Source organism: Dasypus novemcinctus, chromosome 3 (assembly GCF_030445035.2).
Source record: "Dasypus novemcinctus isolate mDasNov1 chromosome 3, mDasNov1.1.hap2, whole genome shotgun sequence".
NCBI lineage: Eukaryota > Metazoa > Chordata > Mammalia > Cingulata > Dasypodidae > Dasypus > Dasypus novemcinctus.
This window is the reverse complement of record NC_080675.1, coordinates 35,566,658-35,586,347: the sequence shown is the minus strand read 5'-3', so window position 1 is coordinate 35,586,347 and position 19,690 is coordinate 35,566,658. Positions and strand designations below refer to the sequence as shown.

Below are 19,690 nucleotides of genomic sequence, written 5' to 3'. Positions count from 1 at the left end.
GGCAAGCTTGACTATTGGCTTTTCATTTACTTATACATTAAGGGGTCAATCTGTATGTGTGTGGGTGTGTATGTGCACGACAAAAACAGCTGATCGATTACATGGCACACATGGGAAAATAACAGATATGTTCTAGTCCAGACACAGGATAAATCATCTACAAAGAACAAAACCTCAATGTTTACACTGGAGCTGGGAAAATAAATATATCTGAAAACCAAGCAAATCTGTGGGCCACAATTAAAATATAAGGAATAGGATTTTGTTTTCTTTCTAAATGCTGTTGTTTTAAAATAAAGAAATGTGTATTGACGTTAATAAGTATATTAATATACTATATGGAGAAGAGAAACATAGGGATCTATGGTTCCAGCACCAACCTTTAAGCATATAAAATTATGAAAACTGGCTACCATTGAAAATCTGAAGAGATTATTTAAAATAGATGGGTTCTAACTCATCAAAGCTAGTTTAACTTTACATTCCTAGCCTTGACTAAACTATACATTAAAAACTGATGATTATGAACCTGCCGTTGGTGCTGGGGTTGGTTTATGCCCAGGACACTTGAGTCTCTTGACTGTCCATGTGCCAGCTGGGCCCTGAGCCTCAGCAGAGCTGCAACACCTACTCTCAGTTCGTTGGTGAGGGTGGTCAACCACTACACCAAGAAACTGAGGGAGTCTACAACTGCAAGCAGGAGAATCCCATCCATCAGCCATGTGGGATCTAAGCTCCCTCTCAACTTAGAGGCGGAATGGGCATTGCCATCCCAGGGTCCTCATGATGGAGGAATAAAATATGGATTAGAGTGGATTTACTGGTATTCTACTATAAAATTATTGTGACTCTAGCAATGGAAGAAATTCTATCATAGATGTGGAGACAATGGCCACAGGAGTTGCTGAGGGCAGGGAGAGGGAAGAAGAGGTGTGATATGGGGCATTTTCAGGACTTGGAGTTGTCCTGAATGATACTGCAAGGACAGATGCAGAACATTATATATCCTGCCACATTATATATCCCACTAAATGGACTGGGAGAGAGTGTAAACTACAATGTAAACTATAATCCATGCTGTGTAGCAGTGCTCCAAAATGTATTCATTAAATGCAGTGAATGTCCCACACTAATGAAAGAAGTTGTTGATGTGGGAGGAGTGGGGGGTATGGGGAGTAGGGTATATGGGAAACTCTTATATTTTTTAATGTAATATTTTCCGTGATCTGTGTATCTTAAAAAAACCACCACCACCACAACAAAAACCCCTGATGACTATAAAAAGTAAACACTTAATGTTAACTAAATCTCTAGAAAAAAATAACAGTATTGAAATTTGACTCTCAGACAATTTATGAACTCATTCAATGCTCTCAAACACTGAAGAGGTTTTTTTACCGCTAAGTTTTTAAAATCACAAACAACATCAAATATTTCCACAGAATATTTAAAACCAAACAATGAAAAATAGCAAAGTAATTGGGGACAGTTACAATAATAAAACTAAGTTTATTTCTGCTGCCAAGTTTGGTGACCCTAGCTTTGTTAGACTCTATGTAATCAACTTACAAGGATACAGCCAAAGTTAAGAGATTCATCATTCTTGAGAGATGGGGAGGTAAAGGAAGGAGTCTGTTAATATTTAATTTAGCTCCTCCAAAAGCTCTTGTTAAGCATGGAGTTTTCCCTCCTTTTATAAAGGATCCCAGGTGTTAATGAAAACGTTTACATGCAAAAAAGCATTAAAAAGACAGTTATTAGATTAGTGAATAATATTAATGTTCTTTTAAAATAATTATCATTCTTTTACCTGCTAAAACAAGAACATATATTAAAACAAATATATCAAATAGTGAATAAAAAACAACATTAGAAACTGGTAGTATAATGAAACTATCTAAAACCGAGACAGAGAGGGAGAGACATTTAAGAGACAATGGGAAGAAAAGACCTTTTAAAATGAAGGGCATCTTGGACCAGAGTCAAGCAAGAAACCAAAGGTCTGATACACATTTTACAAAATTGACTTAAAGTGGCAACTGACTGTGCCATAAAGGCACTAAAAATGGACAATGGCTCTTGTTATCCTATACTATCTAAGTCTGAAAGTAATTAGTGAAATTATGACAGAGTAAATGAACTGGAAATAGATGAAACTAACTTTATGCATAGAAAGTAAAAAACATTTAAAAAACATATTTATGGTCTGAGATCAATCAAGTGATAGCTTTAAGGTGTTTGTTTTGCCACTTAACCGGTATATCTGAGTTAGACAGTTCTTTACATTTGTAAACTTTGGCATTCAAACTAGTTCCAAAGGCTTGTGCTTTTTCTTTAATCCTCTGTAGGCTTGTATACCTCTACATTTGTTTCTATTTATTTGAAACTCTAAGAGGAAACTATACGATATAAAACAAAATGAACAAAACCCTCCAAACAGAGTATGTGGTACAATGTAAGAATCTGACAAAATAGGTTGTAATCCCCAGTCTCTCATTTTATTGTAGACAGAAGTTGGGAAGAAAGTTATTACACAAAACATTTAGTCTTAAATGTTAGGGTAAGAATATAACATATCTATCTAATCAGGGACTAAGTAAAAGAGGTAACAGGGCTTTTAAAAAAAGTAGTGGATGTTTGTTAGAGGAATGTTTGGTCAGATGAAAAAGTCAACTGGACATTTTTATACAGTAAAAGCATGAAAAGAAGACAAAACTCAGGAATTTTTGTGGACTAATATGATCTGAAAATATCCTGCAAGCTTTCCAGTTTTCTCAGGATAGCAGCAGAAAGGGTATTTAAAGATGGAGAGAGTTCTATTGAGAAAAATAGCAGGAAACTGACTCCAGTTACCCAATAATTCAATCTCATTTTAAAAAATAGATGTTTGTTTATACAAAATTATATATAACATTTGCTCCAACTCTCCTCGATAGGGTTTATCTGTTTTAAATAACTTCCTGAATGAAGAGTCCAGAAGTGGTCAATTTCCCCTCAATGCTCAGTTTGTCTAGAAAAGCAATCATCAACATATATAAATCTTCATTTTAGTCATAAAAGACAAGAAAATGAGGATCTTTAGAAATTTTCAAAACAGTTTTGTAAACTTCAAAATACTGAACATAATATATGGTTATGGTGATTATGAGATTCAGTTTGACCACATATTGAGAAGGACTGGTATGTTTTCTGTATATTCATTCCAGAAACATGTGCTAGGTACTGTTCTGGGCATAGGCTTAATTTTTAAATGGAAACCTGGTTCCTATTTACTGGTGAAAATACACTCTCTAGAATTTTACTATTTAAAGGGTTGTATGCCTCAAATGTGTTTTTAGTTTATAAGTTTTTTGATCTAAAAAAAAGATAAAAAAATAACCACTCAACTAAAAAATTAGTTTTAAAACTAAACATATATTGCTATCTCAGGATTGTAGTAGAGCTATTTATGTACTTTCCCTTCCCATTTGTATTTTATATAATAAAGAGCTATGTCCAATTAAAAAGTAGGTTAAAAAAAAACTCAACAGTTAGGAGAATTAACTGCTGTTTTAAACAATTAAATACTACTTCTCAGTATCTTCTGTACAAACTTAAGCCATATCCAGTTTTTCTTTATTAGTGAGTGAACATTAAGCTGTTCTCTGAATCTGGATGCTTTCTAAAGACTCATTCCACACTGGCCTTTTAACCAAGTTATATAAATGAGAAGATTTTTATAACTTTAGCAATTAATTAACATATTTCTGCCAAGATTTTTGTATAGATATTTATCTTCTTGTAGTATTTTAGGAATCCTACTGATCAAGAAAAATCTAATTTATCTTGCCTTTTCTCTAGTATTTCCAAAGTAATGTGTTAAATAATTCAAGCCTTCGTATTGTTTGTGATGCTTTATTTGTTATACATCAAGTTCTTAGATGCATGCAGGGTTTATTTCAGGTCTATCTGGTCTGTTCATCGATGTGTCCACTGTTTTTACTATTTGGTATTTAGTTTTCAGTATTATAAAATATTCTTTAATGACTAGTAAGGGAAGTCAGTGCAAAATTCTTAATTTTTTAAATGTTCTTAGCTAAATGTCTTATTCTTCTAGATGAACTTAGAACTATTTTGCTAAAGAAGAGAATGAATTTATGTTTCTACTTAAACTGGTGGTAAAAATAGAAAATTTAATTATCTGAGGTTATGTTTATCTTGATAATATATTCATATTGGACATGACAAGTCATAATTTATAGTTTCATGTACCATAGCACTATGGGTATAAGTGTCCTTATCATTAATGATGAACTGGAGAAAACGGAAAAACTAGGAAAGGCCCTTAGTCATTTAAGAATTTAAATAACCAATGTCTAAGGTGTGTGGTGGTTTTTTTGTTTCCTATTTTTTGTTTTTAGTTCTTTGTATACTACAATTGATTATTTTTGTCTTTATTTTCTTTCTACAACAGATTCAGGCATTTGTTCCAAAATAAAATCCATCTCTCTCTGAATCAGTTGCTTCCTTAATGTAATATATCTTATATTAAGGAATTATAGATAAGAGACCATATAGAATGCACTGAGAAGCAGCAAAGTTTTTAATACTAAGCAAATTGAGAAAAAGCAGTCATTAGTAGCCATACCAGCAGACTCAAAGGACCAAGTATTAAATGCTGCTTGGGGCAACGGCATGCAGAAGTAATGCTAAAAGCTTTCACAGCAAGGAGGAGAGACCACATATCGGAGAGAAGGAAGGTTATGAAGAGGACTGTCAGAGTCTATGGAACATTCTTCAAACCTATCCAAAATATGAAACTGACATTTTAATTGGAAGCTTTATGGATGCTGATCCCTTTCTCTCCTTTTATTAAATACATAATACAGCATGTGTTTTGTAGCATATCAGGCAAACTAAACATTTATCCTGGAAAAGGGCTCTCCACTTCAATTATGCTAATATTTGTGGAAGGAAAAAGGTAGTGGAAGGAGATTGCTTATGTTAGAGGGGTGCAGAAAAGAAAATTGGGAGTGAATGTACATGAAAAATACAAGTTAAAATAATGAGCAAGAAGACCCTCCAAAAAACTTAAACCTCACTAGCCATTACACAGATACCTCTATCTTCTACTTTTTCCTGGAAAGTTGTTTCTTACCAGTAGATTTAAAATCAGTAATTTATAACCCAGTTATCACAGTTAGATTAAGACCCTAGCTGAAACAGCTTTATCCTGGTTTTTAAATATTCTTCTTCTATCAGGTTTCATACCATTTGTTTAAAGTAATTCTGAATTAAAAGTACCTTCTGGACAATGTCTGGTCTAAGCTGGTCTTTGTAATTTATGCCTTTGGAGGGATCACATGAGATACTCTTTATTTCTTAGTGAGCACAATTTTTTTTGCCTTAGGAAAATCATTGTTTCTTACTGGATGCTGGGCCACTAAAATTTACTAAGCAAAATCTTTTAAGAATACATTGAGAACATATAGATCTACAATGGCAACCATCAAATACATACAGTTTTCAATTTTTTTACAGCATCTTCACAGATGTGCATTCCTCTTGATTCATCAACTTCTACATGGCCGAGGTACTGAGGAAAAAAAAAAAAGAAGTTAGGGCTACTGCTATGTTGCTGACTAGTTACTGTGTGGTAGGCATTAGTGCAGTAAACTCACAGCCATTGCAGGAAAGTTAAGATAATGTTACTTTTTTTTTGCCCGCAGTGTCCTTATGTGAATGACTGAGAGTAACTGTTTCAGGGAACTGTTATGGGATGTGAAAAAGTACATGGTAGACATTAAATATTACTAAATGTATTGGGCTTGATAGCATAATAGCTTGTGCTATTGCTATCTCAGGATTGTAGTAGAGCTATTTATGTACTTTCCCTTCCCATTTGTATTTTATATAATAAAGAGCTATGTCCAATTAAAAAGTAGGTTAAAAAAAAACTCAACAGTTAGGAGAATTAACTGTATCTTTACTGTATCTTTAAGTATAAAAGTAATTCTAGGACAAAGTAGAATATATTTATTTATATATATCTATACACATATCATGAAAAAGGCACGAACAAATATGACAGTTATTCAAATGTTGAAGTGATCACACTCTCCTTTTATGGGGAACACATAAGAGCAGGGCAGAGAATTATTTTAAAAATTAAGATGGTAGGGCATCTGAGCCTTAATAAGATGTGTAGAGTTAGAAGAGTTAGAAATTAAAAGGTTAGGAAACCATTTTAGGCAGAATGAATGATACAGAGTTATGGGTATGGGATATAGATCAGCAAGTATTCCTCTTTGGCTGGAATATGAGGTATATGTAAGCTGGGGAATTAGAATGCTAAAATAAGGTGTCTGCCCTTAATGCTAGAGGCAATAGAGGGAGAAAAAAAATTTTTTTCAAGGTGGTAATACAATTCAAATTGTGCCCTGGGATGGGAATAGTTCTGAATAGAAAACTAGAAGGGATGGTAGCAGACAGGGCAATATTAGAGGTGCTCTCTTTTAAAAGGAAATTTAGGATTCTGGTTTGGGGTAAGCTATAGTAGCCTTACTCTATCTTGTTCCTCCCAGTGAACGAAACTAAAACCTAGACAGAATATATCAAGAGCTATTCATGGTCTCTGAAAAGTAAACAGTAGAAGGTGAATAAGGGAAGAACACAGAACTCGAAATATCACTCAGCTGGCAAGGAGTTTACTTTTTTTTCCTTGTAGTATATCCCAGCCTGAAATTAACACAGCCAGGTACCCAAAGAGAACACTGAGGCTCAGAGAGTACTCCAGGAAAAGCCCTCTAGCTCTGGCTTAAGGACCAGGAAACTTCTAATGTTCGGAGAGAATATGGTAATCTCCTCCATTCCTTTAATATCCTCTCTTTTCTTGGTTCTCTAACATTCCAGCTCCTAAAAAATCCTGTGGCAGTAGTTATGGCAGCAGTAGAAATCTCCAAGAGCTGCCAGTCTTAGGGAAGGGAAATTTCCTCTGTTCTGTGGAGTAGAGGTTACAGACGGGTGGGGCCAATCTCACTTTTGCCTTTTTTTTTTTCCCCTCTCTCTCCCATCACTTGACCCTGGATGCAGGTAAAATCAGAGAAGTTCATGGCAGAGCAGAATAACCAAAGCCCTAGGTTTCTTGCTACATGACCAGAAAGCAGGACTCCAGGGTACAGAAAATACTAAGGAAAGCACAGAGAGGGAGGAGCTCAGTGAAACAACCCCATAAAGTTGTCTATGAACTCCTGGGCTCACTGTGGAGCTGGACAAGTGAGGATTTGATCCTTGTTAGCATAGCAAAGATCTGGAGAAGTGAACTAGAGCATAGACCACCACTCAGGTCCCAAACTTAGCACTGGGTGGCACACACGTGGGACAGATCTGAATGAAACAGCAAAGGCTTTGAAAGCTGAACTGACATTTTAGTTTTAAGTATGAATTTAGACACAATTATTACTATATTTGTGCTTCCTTTTTTATCTATATTCATAGAATTAGTCTATGATTTTCTTAGTTTTTGTGCTTCCTTTGTTAGGTTGTTATAACAGGATTTTAACAACATAAAAAAGATCTGGAAACCTTCCATTTTTTTTCTATATGCCCTGGTATAGTTTAATAGCATAAGAATTATTCTTTGAGGGTTTGAAGGAAGAGCCTTATGAAACTATATACTCAGAGTATCTGTAGGGATGTTTTGCTTTTTAACAACTTTGTCTATTTTTTCCATACTTAGGGGTCTATTCAACTTTTCTTCTTTTACTTAATTCTAATAAGTATATTTTTCTAGAAAATTCTATTAATATACATACTCAAATTTATTAGCATAAACTTTATAGTAGTCACATGATAATTACTTTGGATCTGAAGTTATATCTCCTTTTTTTTTTTTAGATTTACTTTTTATTTATTTCTCTCCCCTTCCCTGCCCCCCCCCAGTTGCCTGCTCTCTGCATCCATTTGCTGTGTGTTCTTCTGTGTCTGCTTGTATTCTTGTCAGCAGCACCGGGAATCTGTGTCTCTTTTTGTTGCATCATCTTGCTGCGTCATCTTGCTGTGTCAGCTCTCCGTGTGTGTGGTCCCACTCCTGCACTTTTTTTGCGTGGGGTGGCTTTCTTTATGGGGCGTACTCCTTGTGTGTGGGGCTCCCCTACACGGGGGACACCCCTGTAAGGCATGGCACTCCTTGCACACATCAGCACTGAGCTTGGGTCAGCTTCACCACACCGGTCAGGAGGCCCTGGGTTTGAACCTTGGACCTCCCATGTGGTAGGCGGATCCTCTATCCATTGAGCCAAATCCACTTCCCTATATCTCCTTTCTAATCCCTAATATTATATACCTGTGTTTTCTTTTATTAAGCCTCCTTTCTAATACAACTCCAAGTCAATTTATTTGTGCTTCTACTTTATAATTAATAAAACAGAGAAGGAGGGATTTATGACCTCTGAGTTGCTTTAGGAACTGAGAAATGAACCGTGTTTCCAAAGAGATTTCTCTGCATCTCTTACCTTGATCAACTCAATTGGTCACATTTTTTTGCTAGATATTTATGCTAGCTAAATATATATATATATATATAGTGGGAAGAAGAGAATAAAAATACTTATGTATGGACTGATTCTTAGCTGCATAATCTATTTTAGAAATGTGAAGATGGGCAGCGGACTTGGCCTAACCGGGCATCCATCTACCATATGGGAGGTCCGCGGTTCAAACCCTGGGCCTTCTTGGCCCGTGTGGAGCAGGCGCATGTACAGTGCTGATGTGCACAAGGAGTGCCGCGCCACAAAGGGTGTCCTGCGTAGGGGAGCCCCATGCACAAGGAGTGCGCCCCGTAAAGAGAGCCGCCCAGCACCAAAGAAAGTGCAGCCTGCCTAAGAATGGCGCTGCCCACAAGGAGAAATGACACAACAAGATGATGCAGCAAAAAGAAACACAGATTCCCGTGCCTCTGACAACAACAGAGGCGGACAAAGAAGATGCAGTAAATAGACACAGAGAACAGACAACCGGGGTTGGGGGGAAGGGGAGAGAAATAAATAATTAATCTTTAAGGAAAAAAAAAAAGAAACGTGAAGATGGAAAGCAGCCTTGTGTCTTATTAGGCAATGAAAAAAAAAACCATGCGTATTGAAATAAACATTACTAGAGGTCCTTTTTCTTCTCTGAGACACTATCTCACTGAAGAACTGCAGCTGATCTATGCTTTAATGACTAAGATATTTGACAATGGGACTACTTTTGTCTGTATGCCTTTCCTAAGTAATGGGCTTTTATTTAATAAAAATGTACTTCAGAAAATTAGTATGTAGAATTTCATTCTTGGATGAATTAAGTCATTTTTTCCTCTCTTGAAAAAATAGGTTTGTTTCCCTCTTTGGTAATGTTATCCATAAGAAGAAATGCAGACCTCTGGCGTGAGAGACTGAACAATGAGCAGCTCCTAATATTAACAAAAAGTGACAGAATACCATCAATTTATAAGGAGCTATAAGGCATATTATCATGGTATACTTGTCCAATACTACACAGAAAATACAGTATTGCAAAACATGACATTGACTTGTTTTCAGTTGTTACCAAAGAGGAGGAGTTAAATGAAACCAAAATGGTCTATTCTTTAGCTACACATTTGAAGTACAATTCCATTTGAACAAATGATATGGCCTAAGCAGATGTATTAAATCTTATTATTATTATTTTTTAAGATTTATTTTCTCTTCCCTTGCCCTCCACCCCCCCCCCCCCCACCAGTTGTCTGCTCTGTGTCCATTCACTGTGTGTTCTTCTGTGTTCGCTTGTATTCTTGTCAGCAGGAACAGGAATCTGTGTCTCTTTTGGTAGCATCATCTTGCTGCATCAGCTCTCCATGTATGTGGTACCACTCTTGGGCAGGCTGCACTTTTTTCGCACTGGGCGGCTCTCCTTATGGGCGCACTCCTTGCACATGGGGCTCCTCTACACGGGGGACACCCCTGTGTGGCAGCGCACTCCTTGTGCGCATCAGCACTGCACGTGGGCCAACTCATCACATGGGTCAGGAGGTCCTGGTTTGAACCCTGGACCTCCCATGTGGTAGGCGGGTGCTCCTTCCATTAAGCCAAATCCACTTCCCTTAAATCTTAATTATGTAAGTTTAGAGGTGAAAGAAACTTACCTTCACTTTTCCAATATGACACAAAGTACCATAAAGTCATATAACTAGTATTAAGAAAGCCAGGAATAGAACTCTGGTCTTCTGATTTCTAGATTTATCTTCATTCAACTAACTTACAATACCACAATTGTTAAAGTATTCTGTGCAACTTTCTTATTTAAGTAATGGTTAAGAGTTCACGGTTCTTACACATATTAACTTATGTTCTTATTAAAAAAACTCTTTGATCAAATAGGAAGAGTTATTCATTTTGGTAATGCTTCTTATGGCTAACAGCACTTCAACTTTCCTTATACCCTGCCTTTACTAATTAAACTACACTGCTGCTAACCAAGTAGATATGGGAAAGTTTTACCTCATAGCAATATTACACCTGATAAATGAAGAGGGGATAATAGAATTAGAGCATCACCATTTTGAAATCATCCATGAATTAATTACTCAGGCAATGATCATCAATGGTTACTATCACCACAAAAATATAATTAACAATTGTGTGCCTTCTGGTAATAGTCCACACTACCAATGAGGTATTTCTAAAAGAAAAATTCAAGCTAACTCTGATCAAACCTCTAAAACTACTTACCAAAACCCAAGTACAGGAAACAGAATTTGTTAAATAAGACTAGTTTTTGGCATTCTCACATTGCTGAAGAGAGAAGGATTAAAATTCAGGAGGAATAAGCTCAATGAACACCTCACCAGAAGTACCTGTCATGTTCATATTTCTAGCAACATTCCATTTATGAAGATAGATGTATTTTCTGAGATGAAAGAAGCTTTCTCTTCCATGCTCCTTTCGCTTGCATCTAAGCCAATATCAGAATTGCCTTTAACATCTTTATTTCTACCAAACATCTCTTAAGGCAATCTAGTGCCTCAAAATTTGTCCAGTCTCTACCCATTATCCAATTCCATAGCCTCTTCCATATTTTAGAAATGTTTCAGCAGTATTCTACTTCCCAGTATCAAAATCTTTATCAGTCAGTGTTCTCCAGAGGAAAGAAACCAGTAGGATATATTTGGCAGGTGGGGGGGGCGGTGGGAGAGAAAAAAGAAATTTATTTTAAAGATTGGCTCATGGAATTGTGGGGACTGACAAGTCTGAAATTGGGAGGGTAGGCTGGCAGGCTGGAAAATCAGGCAGGAGTGGATGTTGTAGTCTTGAGGCAGAATTTCTTCTTTGGGAAACTTTAGTTTCTGCTCAACTGACTAGACACAGCCCACTGATATTATTGAGAGTAATGTCCTTTACTTAAACAAATAGTAGATATTAAACACATACACGATGTATACCTTTACAGAAAATATCTACACATAAAAGTAACCAGCACAATCCTAACCCAAGCTCTATTTTATAAACACACACACATGCAGTACTTTTTGTTTGCACAAATGCAAATGTGTCATTTGAGGAAAGATTATAGTTTGATCAGAATTCTAAGAAGACTTGGCCACTATTCACAAAATAATATGACTATTTACAATCCATTTGTAGCATCTGAGTAGCCAATACATTATAACAGTCTATATTTGGAGCTATCTCATCCACAGTGATTCTATGGAAAATATACTACTTTAGGCCTTTTAGGGTAATTATGTCCATGAATATAATTTTCCTTAAATATAATTTTATGAGTAATTCCTTTCTTTTTATTTCTTCTTTATATTCAATTTAGATTATATAGATATATTTTATTTATGAAGGCATAGGCTGGTAATAACAATGCATATATTTCATTTAGGATAGTATAAGGAATATTAGAAGTTGTATCCCTAAACAAGCTCCTTTTTTTTAATTACAGAGGTTTTAGGTTAACAGAAAAATTATGTAGAAAATACAGAGAAAATACACACACACACATCCTATTATTAACACTTTGTTGCACCTTTCTTAAAAGTGATGAAAGAATATTGAAATTGTACTATTAATTCTGGTCTGTAGTTTGCATTAGGGTATATGATTTATTTTCCCATATATCACTGTATTATTAACATCTTGTATTAATGTGGTACATTATAATCCATAAGAGAACATTTTTTAATTGTACTATTAACTATAGTCCATTGTTTATAATAGGGTTCACTGTGTTATACAATCCTGCTTTTTATTTTAATTTTTATTCTAGTACATATATATGGCCTAGAACTTCCCCTTTTAACCACGATCATATATTTAACTCAGTGTTGTTAACTACATTCACAATGTTGTGCTATCATCACCAATATCCATTTTCAAAAATTTACAATCAATCCAAATATAAATTCTGTACATTTTAAGAATTAACTCACCATTCTCTACCCCCTACCCAGTCCCTGGTAACCTATGTTCTATATTCTGACTCTATGACTTAGCTCCAAGTGTTTCATATCAGTGAGATCATACAATATCTGTCTTTTTGTGTCTGGCGTATTTCACTCAACATGTCTTCAAGGTTAATCCACGTTGTCACATGAATCAGAGCTTCATTCCATTTTTTTAAACAAAACAATTTTACTGATACCTATTTTTTTTTCTGATACCTATTAATCAAGCATACAATTAATCCAAAGTGTACAATCAATGGTATTTGGTATAATCACTGAGTTGTGCATGCTTCACTTCAATCATTATTAGAGCATATTCATTATTTCAATAACAATAATAATAATAAAAAAACAAACAAGAAAATTCTTCACCTTGCAATCTATCTCCCTTGTTGTACATTCTATTTTAATACTGAATAATATTATACTGTCTATATTTATATCACCATATTATTTACCCATTCATTGGTTGATGAGACACTTAGGTTGCTTCCATCTTTTGACAATTGTGAATAATGCCTCTATGAACACTGGTGTGCAAATATCTGATTTCCTGCTTTCAGTTCTTTTGGGTATTCACCTAGAAGTGGGGTTGTTGGGTCATATGGTAATTAAACTCTCAACTTTCTGAGGAACTGCCAAACTGTCTTCCATAGGGGCTGCAGCATTTTACATTCCTACCAGCAATGAATGAGTGTTCCAATTTCTCCAAATCCTCTCCAAATCCTGTGATTTTCTGTCCATGTTAGTGGTTGTGAAATGGTGCCTCATTGAGGTTTTGATTTGCATTTCCCTAATAGCTAGTGATGTTGAGCCTCTTTTCATGTGCTTTTTAACCATTTGTATTTCTGCTTTGGAGAAATGTCTATTCAAGTCTTTTGCCCATTTTATAATTGAGTTCTTTGTCTTTTGAGTTTAAGTACTTCTTTATATATTCTGGATATTAAACCCTTATCAGATACGTGGTTTCCAAATACTTTCTCCTATTGTCTTTTTTTTTCCCTTTTTTTTTTTTTAAAGATTTTTATTTCTCTCCCCTTCCCCCACCCCCACCCCAGCTGTCTGTTCTCTGTGTCTATTTGCTGCGTGTTCTTTGTCCGCTTCTGTTGTTGTCAGCAGCATGGGAATCTGTGTTTCCTTCTGTTGCGTCATTTTGTTGTGTCAGCTCTCTGTGTGTGTGGCGCCATTCCTGGGCAGGCTACACTTTCTTTCATGCTGGGCGGCTCTCCTTACGGGGTGCACTCCTTGCGTGTGGGGCTTCCCTACATGGGGACACCCCTGTGTGGCAGGGCACTCCTTGCGCGCATCAGCACAGCATGTGGGCCAGTTCCACACGGGTCAAGGAGGCCTTGGGTTTGAACTATGGACCTCCCATGTGGTAGATGGATGCCCTAACCACTGGGCCAAGTCTGCTTCCCTCCTATTGTCTTTTTACTTTTGTAACAAAGTCTTTGAAGCACAAAAATTTTAAATTTTGATGTGGTCCCATTTATCTATTTTTTTCCTTTTGTTGCTTGTGCTTTATTTAGGTATAAAGTCCAAGAAACCATTGCCTGACATAAGATCCTAAAGATGCTTCCCTACATTTTCTTCTAAGAGTTTTTTAGTCCTGGTGCTTATATTTAGGTCTTGGACTCATTTTGAGTTAATTTTGTATATGGTGTGAGATAGGAGTTCTTTTTTTTTCTCTTTTACATATGGATATCCAATTCTTCTAGCACCATAAGAGACTAGAGACTATTCTTTCCCAATTAAGTAGACTTGGTAGCCTTGTCAAAAATCATTGCCATAGATGTGAGGGTCTATTTCTAATTCTCATTTAGATTCCATTGGTCAATTTATCTATCCTTGTACCAATACCATGCTGTTTTGACCACTCTAGCTTTGTAATACGCTTTACAGTTAGGAAGTGTGAGTCTTCCAACTTCGTTCTTTTTCAAGATGTTTTTGGCTACTTGGGACCTATTATCCTTCCAAATAAATGATTGGTTTTCTCATTTTTTCAAAATAGGCTGTTGAAATTTTTTAAAATTCCACCCCGTGACTTTTTTTCACATGCTGTCTGCTCTCTGTATCCATTTTGCTGTATGTTCTTCTGTATCTGTACTTATTTATTTTCCCCTCCCTCCTTGTGGCTTGCTTGCTGTCTGCTCTCTGTCTTCATACACTGCCGGCTCTTCTGTGTTCTTGCTTCTCTCCCTTCTTTTGTTACATCACCTTTGCTGAGTCAGCTCTCTGAGGCATTTATGGGCCTGGAGGTACTCCACAGCTTACAGGCAAGGCTGCCTTCACAAGGAGGCCCCAGGATGCGAACAGAGGGTCTCCCATATGGTAAATGGGAGCTTATCTGATTGAGCCAGAGCCGCTTCCCGGCTGTTGAAATTGTGATGAGAATTTAATCTGTAAATCATTTTGGGTAGAACTGACATCTTAACAATATTTAATCTTCCAATCTATGTGCATGAATGTCCTTCCATTTTTTAAGATCTTTGATTTCTTTTAAACAGTTTTCTTGTTTTCCATGTATAAGTCCTTTAAACCTTTGGTTGAATTTATTCCTAGATATTTGATTCATTAAGTTGCGACTGTAAATGGAATTTTTTTTTCTTGATTCCCTCCTCAGATTGCTCATTACTAGTATATAGAAACAGTAAACACTTGGAGCCCTGAATACTGCTTCTTTTCCTGGGACTGTGTTTGCTGGTGGCTTTAGGAATTCCCTTGTTCACAGTTTGCAGGAGCTGGAATACTCTCTCTATTCCTTTTGAAATAGGCTTTCATCCCCTCTTGGGTACTCTGTGGTATGATTTAATGCAGATAGTCCTTTGAACCTTTGATTTAACTTCAGCTGCTTTAGCTGTCTGAAAATTTTTCCTCTGCCTTCAAGACAAATTCTGAGAGGGTAAAGCAGGTGAAAAGTTTCCTGGTTCAGTCTAGGCCTCCCCTGGAGAAATGGATCCAGCATACAGTAACACACAAGTGTTACTCTGCTCCCTCTGGAACACGGCCAGGGAACTTCAATGGAAGCACAGGAGGGCTCCACACTGTGATGGGGAAGTATGAGGAAGGGGTTACAAGGGCATAATGAGCTTTGCCCACCATTTTTCAGGGTGCTTTTTCTTGATTCAGCACTGGTCCAGTCACTGCAACCCTTTGCCAGAGTTTTGAGGAAGATAGCTCTGCCAGTTTTTGCTAGCTTTTCAAAGATTCTTTGGGGGATGGTACCCTAGAGCATCTTACACTATTTTGGTCAAATGGAAGCCCTAACTCCCTTTTAATATACTGAAATTTTAAACAACACCCACTAGAATGTAAGCACTGTACAGAGACTTTTTCTGTTTTGTTTATCATATGCTCAGTGCCTAGAACAGCAGCTCCTGCCCAGCAGGCACTGAGTAAATATCTATCAAATATGTCAATGAATTATTGGACTCTCAGAGTGGAAAATGTAGCACATCACTTAGCTCTAAATTAAAGAGTATTAATAGTCATAATAACGAAAACTTTTATGTAGAGTGGGAATAAGTTCTGGATACTATAATATAATGAAAATCATGGCTACTCTTTGCCCCCTGTTCTTGGGGAAACAATCAGTAAAATTTTGGAATTTCCTGTAATACAAGTGCCTTTTTTCCTTCATGGTGGGTCAAGGAGCACACCTGCTAGTTACAGTGTGGGGCCAGCCAAACCTGCAACCTTAGGATGAGGGCTGGCCACACCAGAAAGACCAATCATAATTAGAGGTTGGGACTTTGAGACAGGTAATATCAGCAATCTCTGGAAGGGGAGGATTGATAGAGATTGAGTTCAACTTCATGAATACTGGTTCTATCAATTATGCCTATGTAATGAGACCCCATATAAACTAGGAACACTCGAAGCTCTGTAGAGCTTCCATGGCTGATATATCACTGTAGTGGCAGGATGATATGTTCTGACTTCATGTGGATAGGACACAGAAGCTTGAGTTGGAACCCTCCCAGACTTTGTTCTATGTGTCTCTTTTTTTTTGGCTTCTTCTTATTTGTATCCTTTTAGTATAATAAAACTTTAATCTTAAGTATAGTGTTTTCAGTGAGTTCTGTTAGCCACTCTAGTGAATTACTGCGCCTAAGGGGTATGGTGGGAACCCCTCAATTTATAACTAGTTGGTTATAAGTACAGATGGTCTAGGTCCCCAAGTTGTAAATGGTGCCTGCAGGGCAATCTTGTAAAGGGCTGCTCTTAACCTGCAGGAGCCAGGTAGTCAGAGTCAGAACTGAATTGAATTGAGTAACTAGTATTTGCAGTTTGTGTCAGAAGCTGCATGGAAACTGATAAACGTTTCTATAATCATCACAACTACCAAACAGCATGCAACTGTTATTAACCCTCATAATGTCTAAAATTTAAGAAAAAAAAAGAAAGTGTAGCAGATTTAAGTTTGAAAATGGAAGGTCTGTTAGTATTCCTATTTCACATGCTGAGGAATCAAGACTATGCCATCTAAAATAAATGGAACAAGATATTTATTAATATGGGTAACCAAAAGAAAGAACTAAAAATAATATACTTCCAAAAGTCTAGGTGGAAAAGAGCAAAGGGAATGTAGAAGGGCAGAATATATGAGGTAAACCAGTTTCTGTGGATTTCCTATTTAAAAGCCATTTTCCCTTCCATTTCTCCCCTCCATGTCCCTTTCAGTCCAGACTGACAGTAGTTTTGTTCACACAGCTTTCTCAAAAAGCTTGTGGTTTAGCATGCAGGAAGCAGGGGTCCAAGCCATTAGACAGTTATGCTTTTCCACAAGTTTTTCCTGGATAAACGAATTTTCAATCCTGACTTATAAGTTCCAAGTTTAGTTAATTCTTCAAATGGGGCACTATCATCTGGGGGCTTGATTTCCAGAGGCTTGGAATTTCCAGAATCAATTTCTGTTTTCTTTGTGCCCAACAATTCAGTTATCAGCTTATCTCTTCCCTCTAATATTTTGCCATAAGCTGCAAGGAGAAGCCAAACTGTATTTTCCACATTTAGTTTGGAAATCTCCTTGCTTAAATAAATGTCCAAGCTCATACTTTTCAAATTCTGCCTTCCATAAAACATCAGAAGTTAATCATGCTCAGTTCTATGAAACTTTAAAACACATATCACCTTTCCTCCAGTTTCCGATAATAGTTTCATGATTTACTTCTAAGCCCTCATCAAAAGTCTCTTTAGTGTCCATATTCCTACCAAGTCTCTTCAAAGCGATCTAGGCCTTTTCTATCAAGCATCTCACAATTCCTTCAAAAAATACCCCTTACCCATTTATAAAACTGTTTCCGCATTTTGGTAATTGCAAAAGCTTGACCGCACTTCTGGTACCAAATTCTGTATTAGTCAGACAAAAGCAGTGCTGCTGCAAAGTACTAGAAATCTGTTGGCTTTTATAAAATGTATTTATTTGGGGTAAAAGCTTACAGTTACCAGGCCCTAGAGAGTCCAACTCAAGATACCATAAGAGGTACTTCCTCACCAAATGTCTGTTTCCACGTGTTGAAGCAAGATGGCGGGCAATGTCTACAAGGGTTCATTCAGCCTTCCTCTCCCTTTTAAGGCTCTGTGGTCCCACCTTCTTCCAATCTCAGCTGTAGGCTAGAGGGCTCATTTCTTTCCTGGCTCAGTTGCTCTCTTCTTTTCACAAGGTCAACTGTAAACTATCAGGCAAATGGCTCATCTTTCTTCCCAAGGCTGCAGGGCCAAAGTTCATTTCTCTTCTCTGTTAGTGGTGCTCTCTCAATTCCTCTGTGTATTTCTTCTTCTGCCTTCTTGATTATCTGTTTATATAGCCCACTAAGGGTGTGGGGAATCAACCCTGCACACCCTACTGACGTGGCCAAATCAAAACCCTAGTCTTTATTTAATTAAGTAAATGTTAAGTCTTTGAATTTAAATCATTCAAAGGGTATCATGACCAGAGGAACAGAGCAGTTTACAAACATAATCTCTCTTTCCAGAATTTATAAATAATCTCAAACTGCCACAATGATCTTTTCTCTTTCATAGTGGGGAATCAATGATAGAAAATGGGTAAACTAAGAACAGACAGTAAAAGCATATTATCTAGAGAGTTAGTGTTACCAATAGTAGAAGCACAAACAAAAATGATTAGAATTGTCTCTAGGGAGTGAAATTAGAAGTAGGGAGGGTGGTGTTTTTTGACCACATAAATGAATGATTTTGATGAAAATAAAATATTTAAAGTTTACATAATATTCAACACATTTAATAAACTAATTTTTAAAATGCACATATCATGAGTGATAATTTTATATTTGCAACAGAATGGTGCTCATGGTGTTATGAAGCTGTGTGTACCTCAAAAAACATGTTCTTAAATCGAAACCATTGCTGTGGATATATATCCATTGTAAGCAGGACCTTGTGATGTAAGCACATAGAGGAGTTATGTCAGTTAAGGGTGACCCACTTCATTCAGAATGGGTCTGTATTAGTCAGCCAAAGGGGTATTGATGCAAAATACCAGAAATCTGTTGGTTTTTATAAAGAGTATTAATTTGGGGTAGAAACTTACAGTTACCAGGCCATAAAGCACAAGTTACCTCCCTCATCAAAGTTTATTGCCATGTGTTGGAGCAAGATGGCATGCCAACATCTGTAAGGATTCAGGCTTCCTGGGTTCCTCTCTTCCCAGGGTTCATTTCTCTCTGGGCTCAGCTGCTCTATTATCTCCACAAGGCCAGCTGTAGACTATTAGGCAAATGGCTTGTTTCTCTTCCCAGGGCCTTCTCTCTTTCCTCATTACCAAGCTCCTCTATGTGCTTACTTCCCAGGGCGCCAGCTTAAGACTCCAACTTCCCTTCTCTGCAGTGCAGTTTCTCTGTAAGTCCTACTGATGTGGCCCCATCAAAGCCTTAACCATTATTTCATCAAGTAAAAGTAAAACCTTTGAATCTAATACATTCTAATATACCCAGAGCTAAAGACCAGTTTACAAACATAATTCAATATTTCTTTTTGGAATTCATCAAAAATATCAAACTGCTACAGAGTCTTAAAATTATTACTGGAGTTCTTTATAAGAGAATGAAATTCAGACAAAGAGAAAGCAAGGGAAGTAAGAAAGTGTAACCAACAAAACCCACAAAAGCAGGGAGAGACTAGCAGATGCTGCCACAGAGGAGCCAAGGACCACCAGCAGCAGGTCTTCATAAAGAAAACATAACCTTTATAATGCCCTGATGTGAACATTTTCCCAGC

The 19,690-nt window shown here is 36.8% G+C and overlaps 1 protein-coding gene across 7 annotated transcripts in view; it reads right to left on the bottom strand.

The window, feature by feature from the left end:
* NUMB (NUMB endocytic adaptor protein) overlaps positions 1-19,690 on the bottom strand; it is a 231,673-nt gene that overhangs the window by 40,961 nt on the left and 171,022 nt on the right. For all 7 annotated transcript variants that reach the window (XM_058293103.2, XM_058293105.2, XM_058293099.1 and 4 more), the window contains exon 3: positions 5,501-5,575. In XM_058293103.2, coding sequence (XP_058149086.1) covers positions 5,501-5,575 — 75 coding nt within the window. The remainder of the gene's footprint in view (positions 1-5,500; positions 5,576-19,690) is intronic.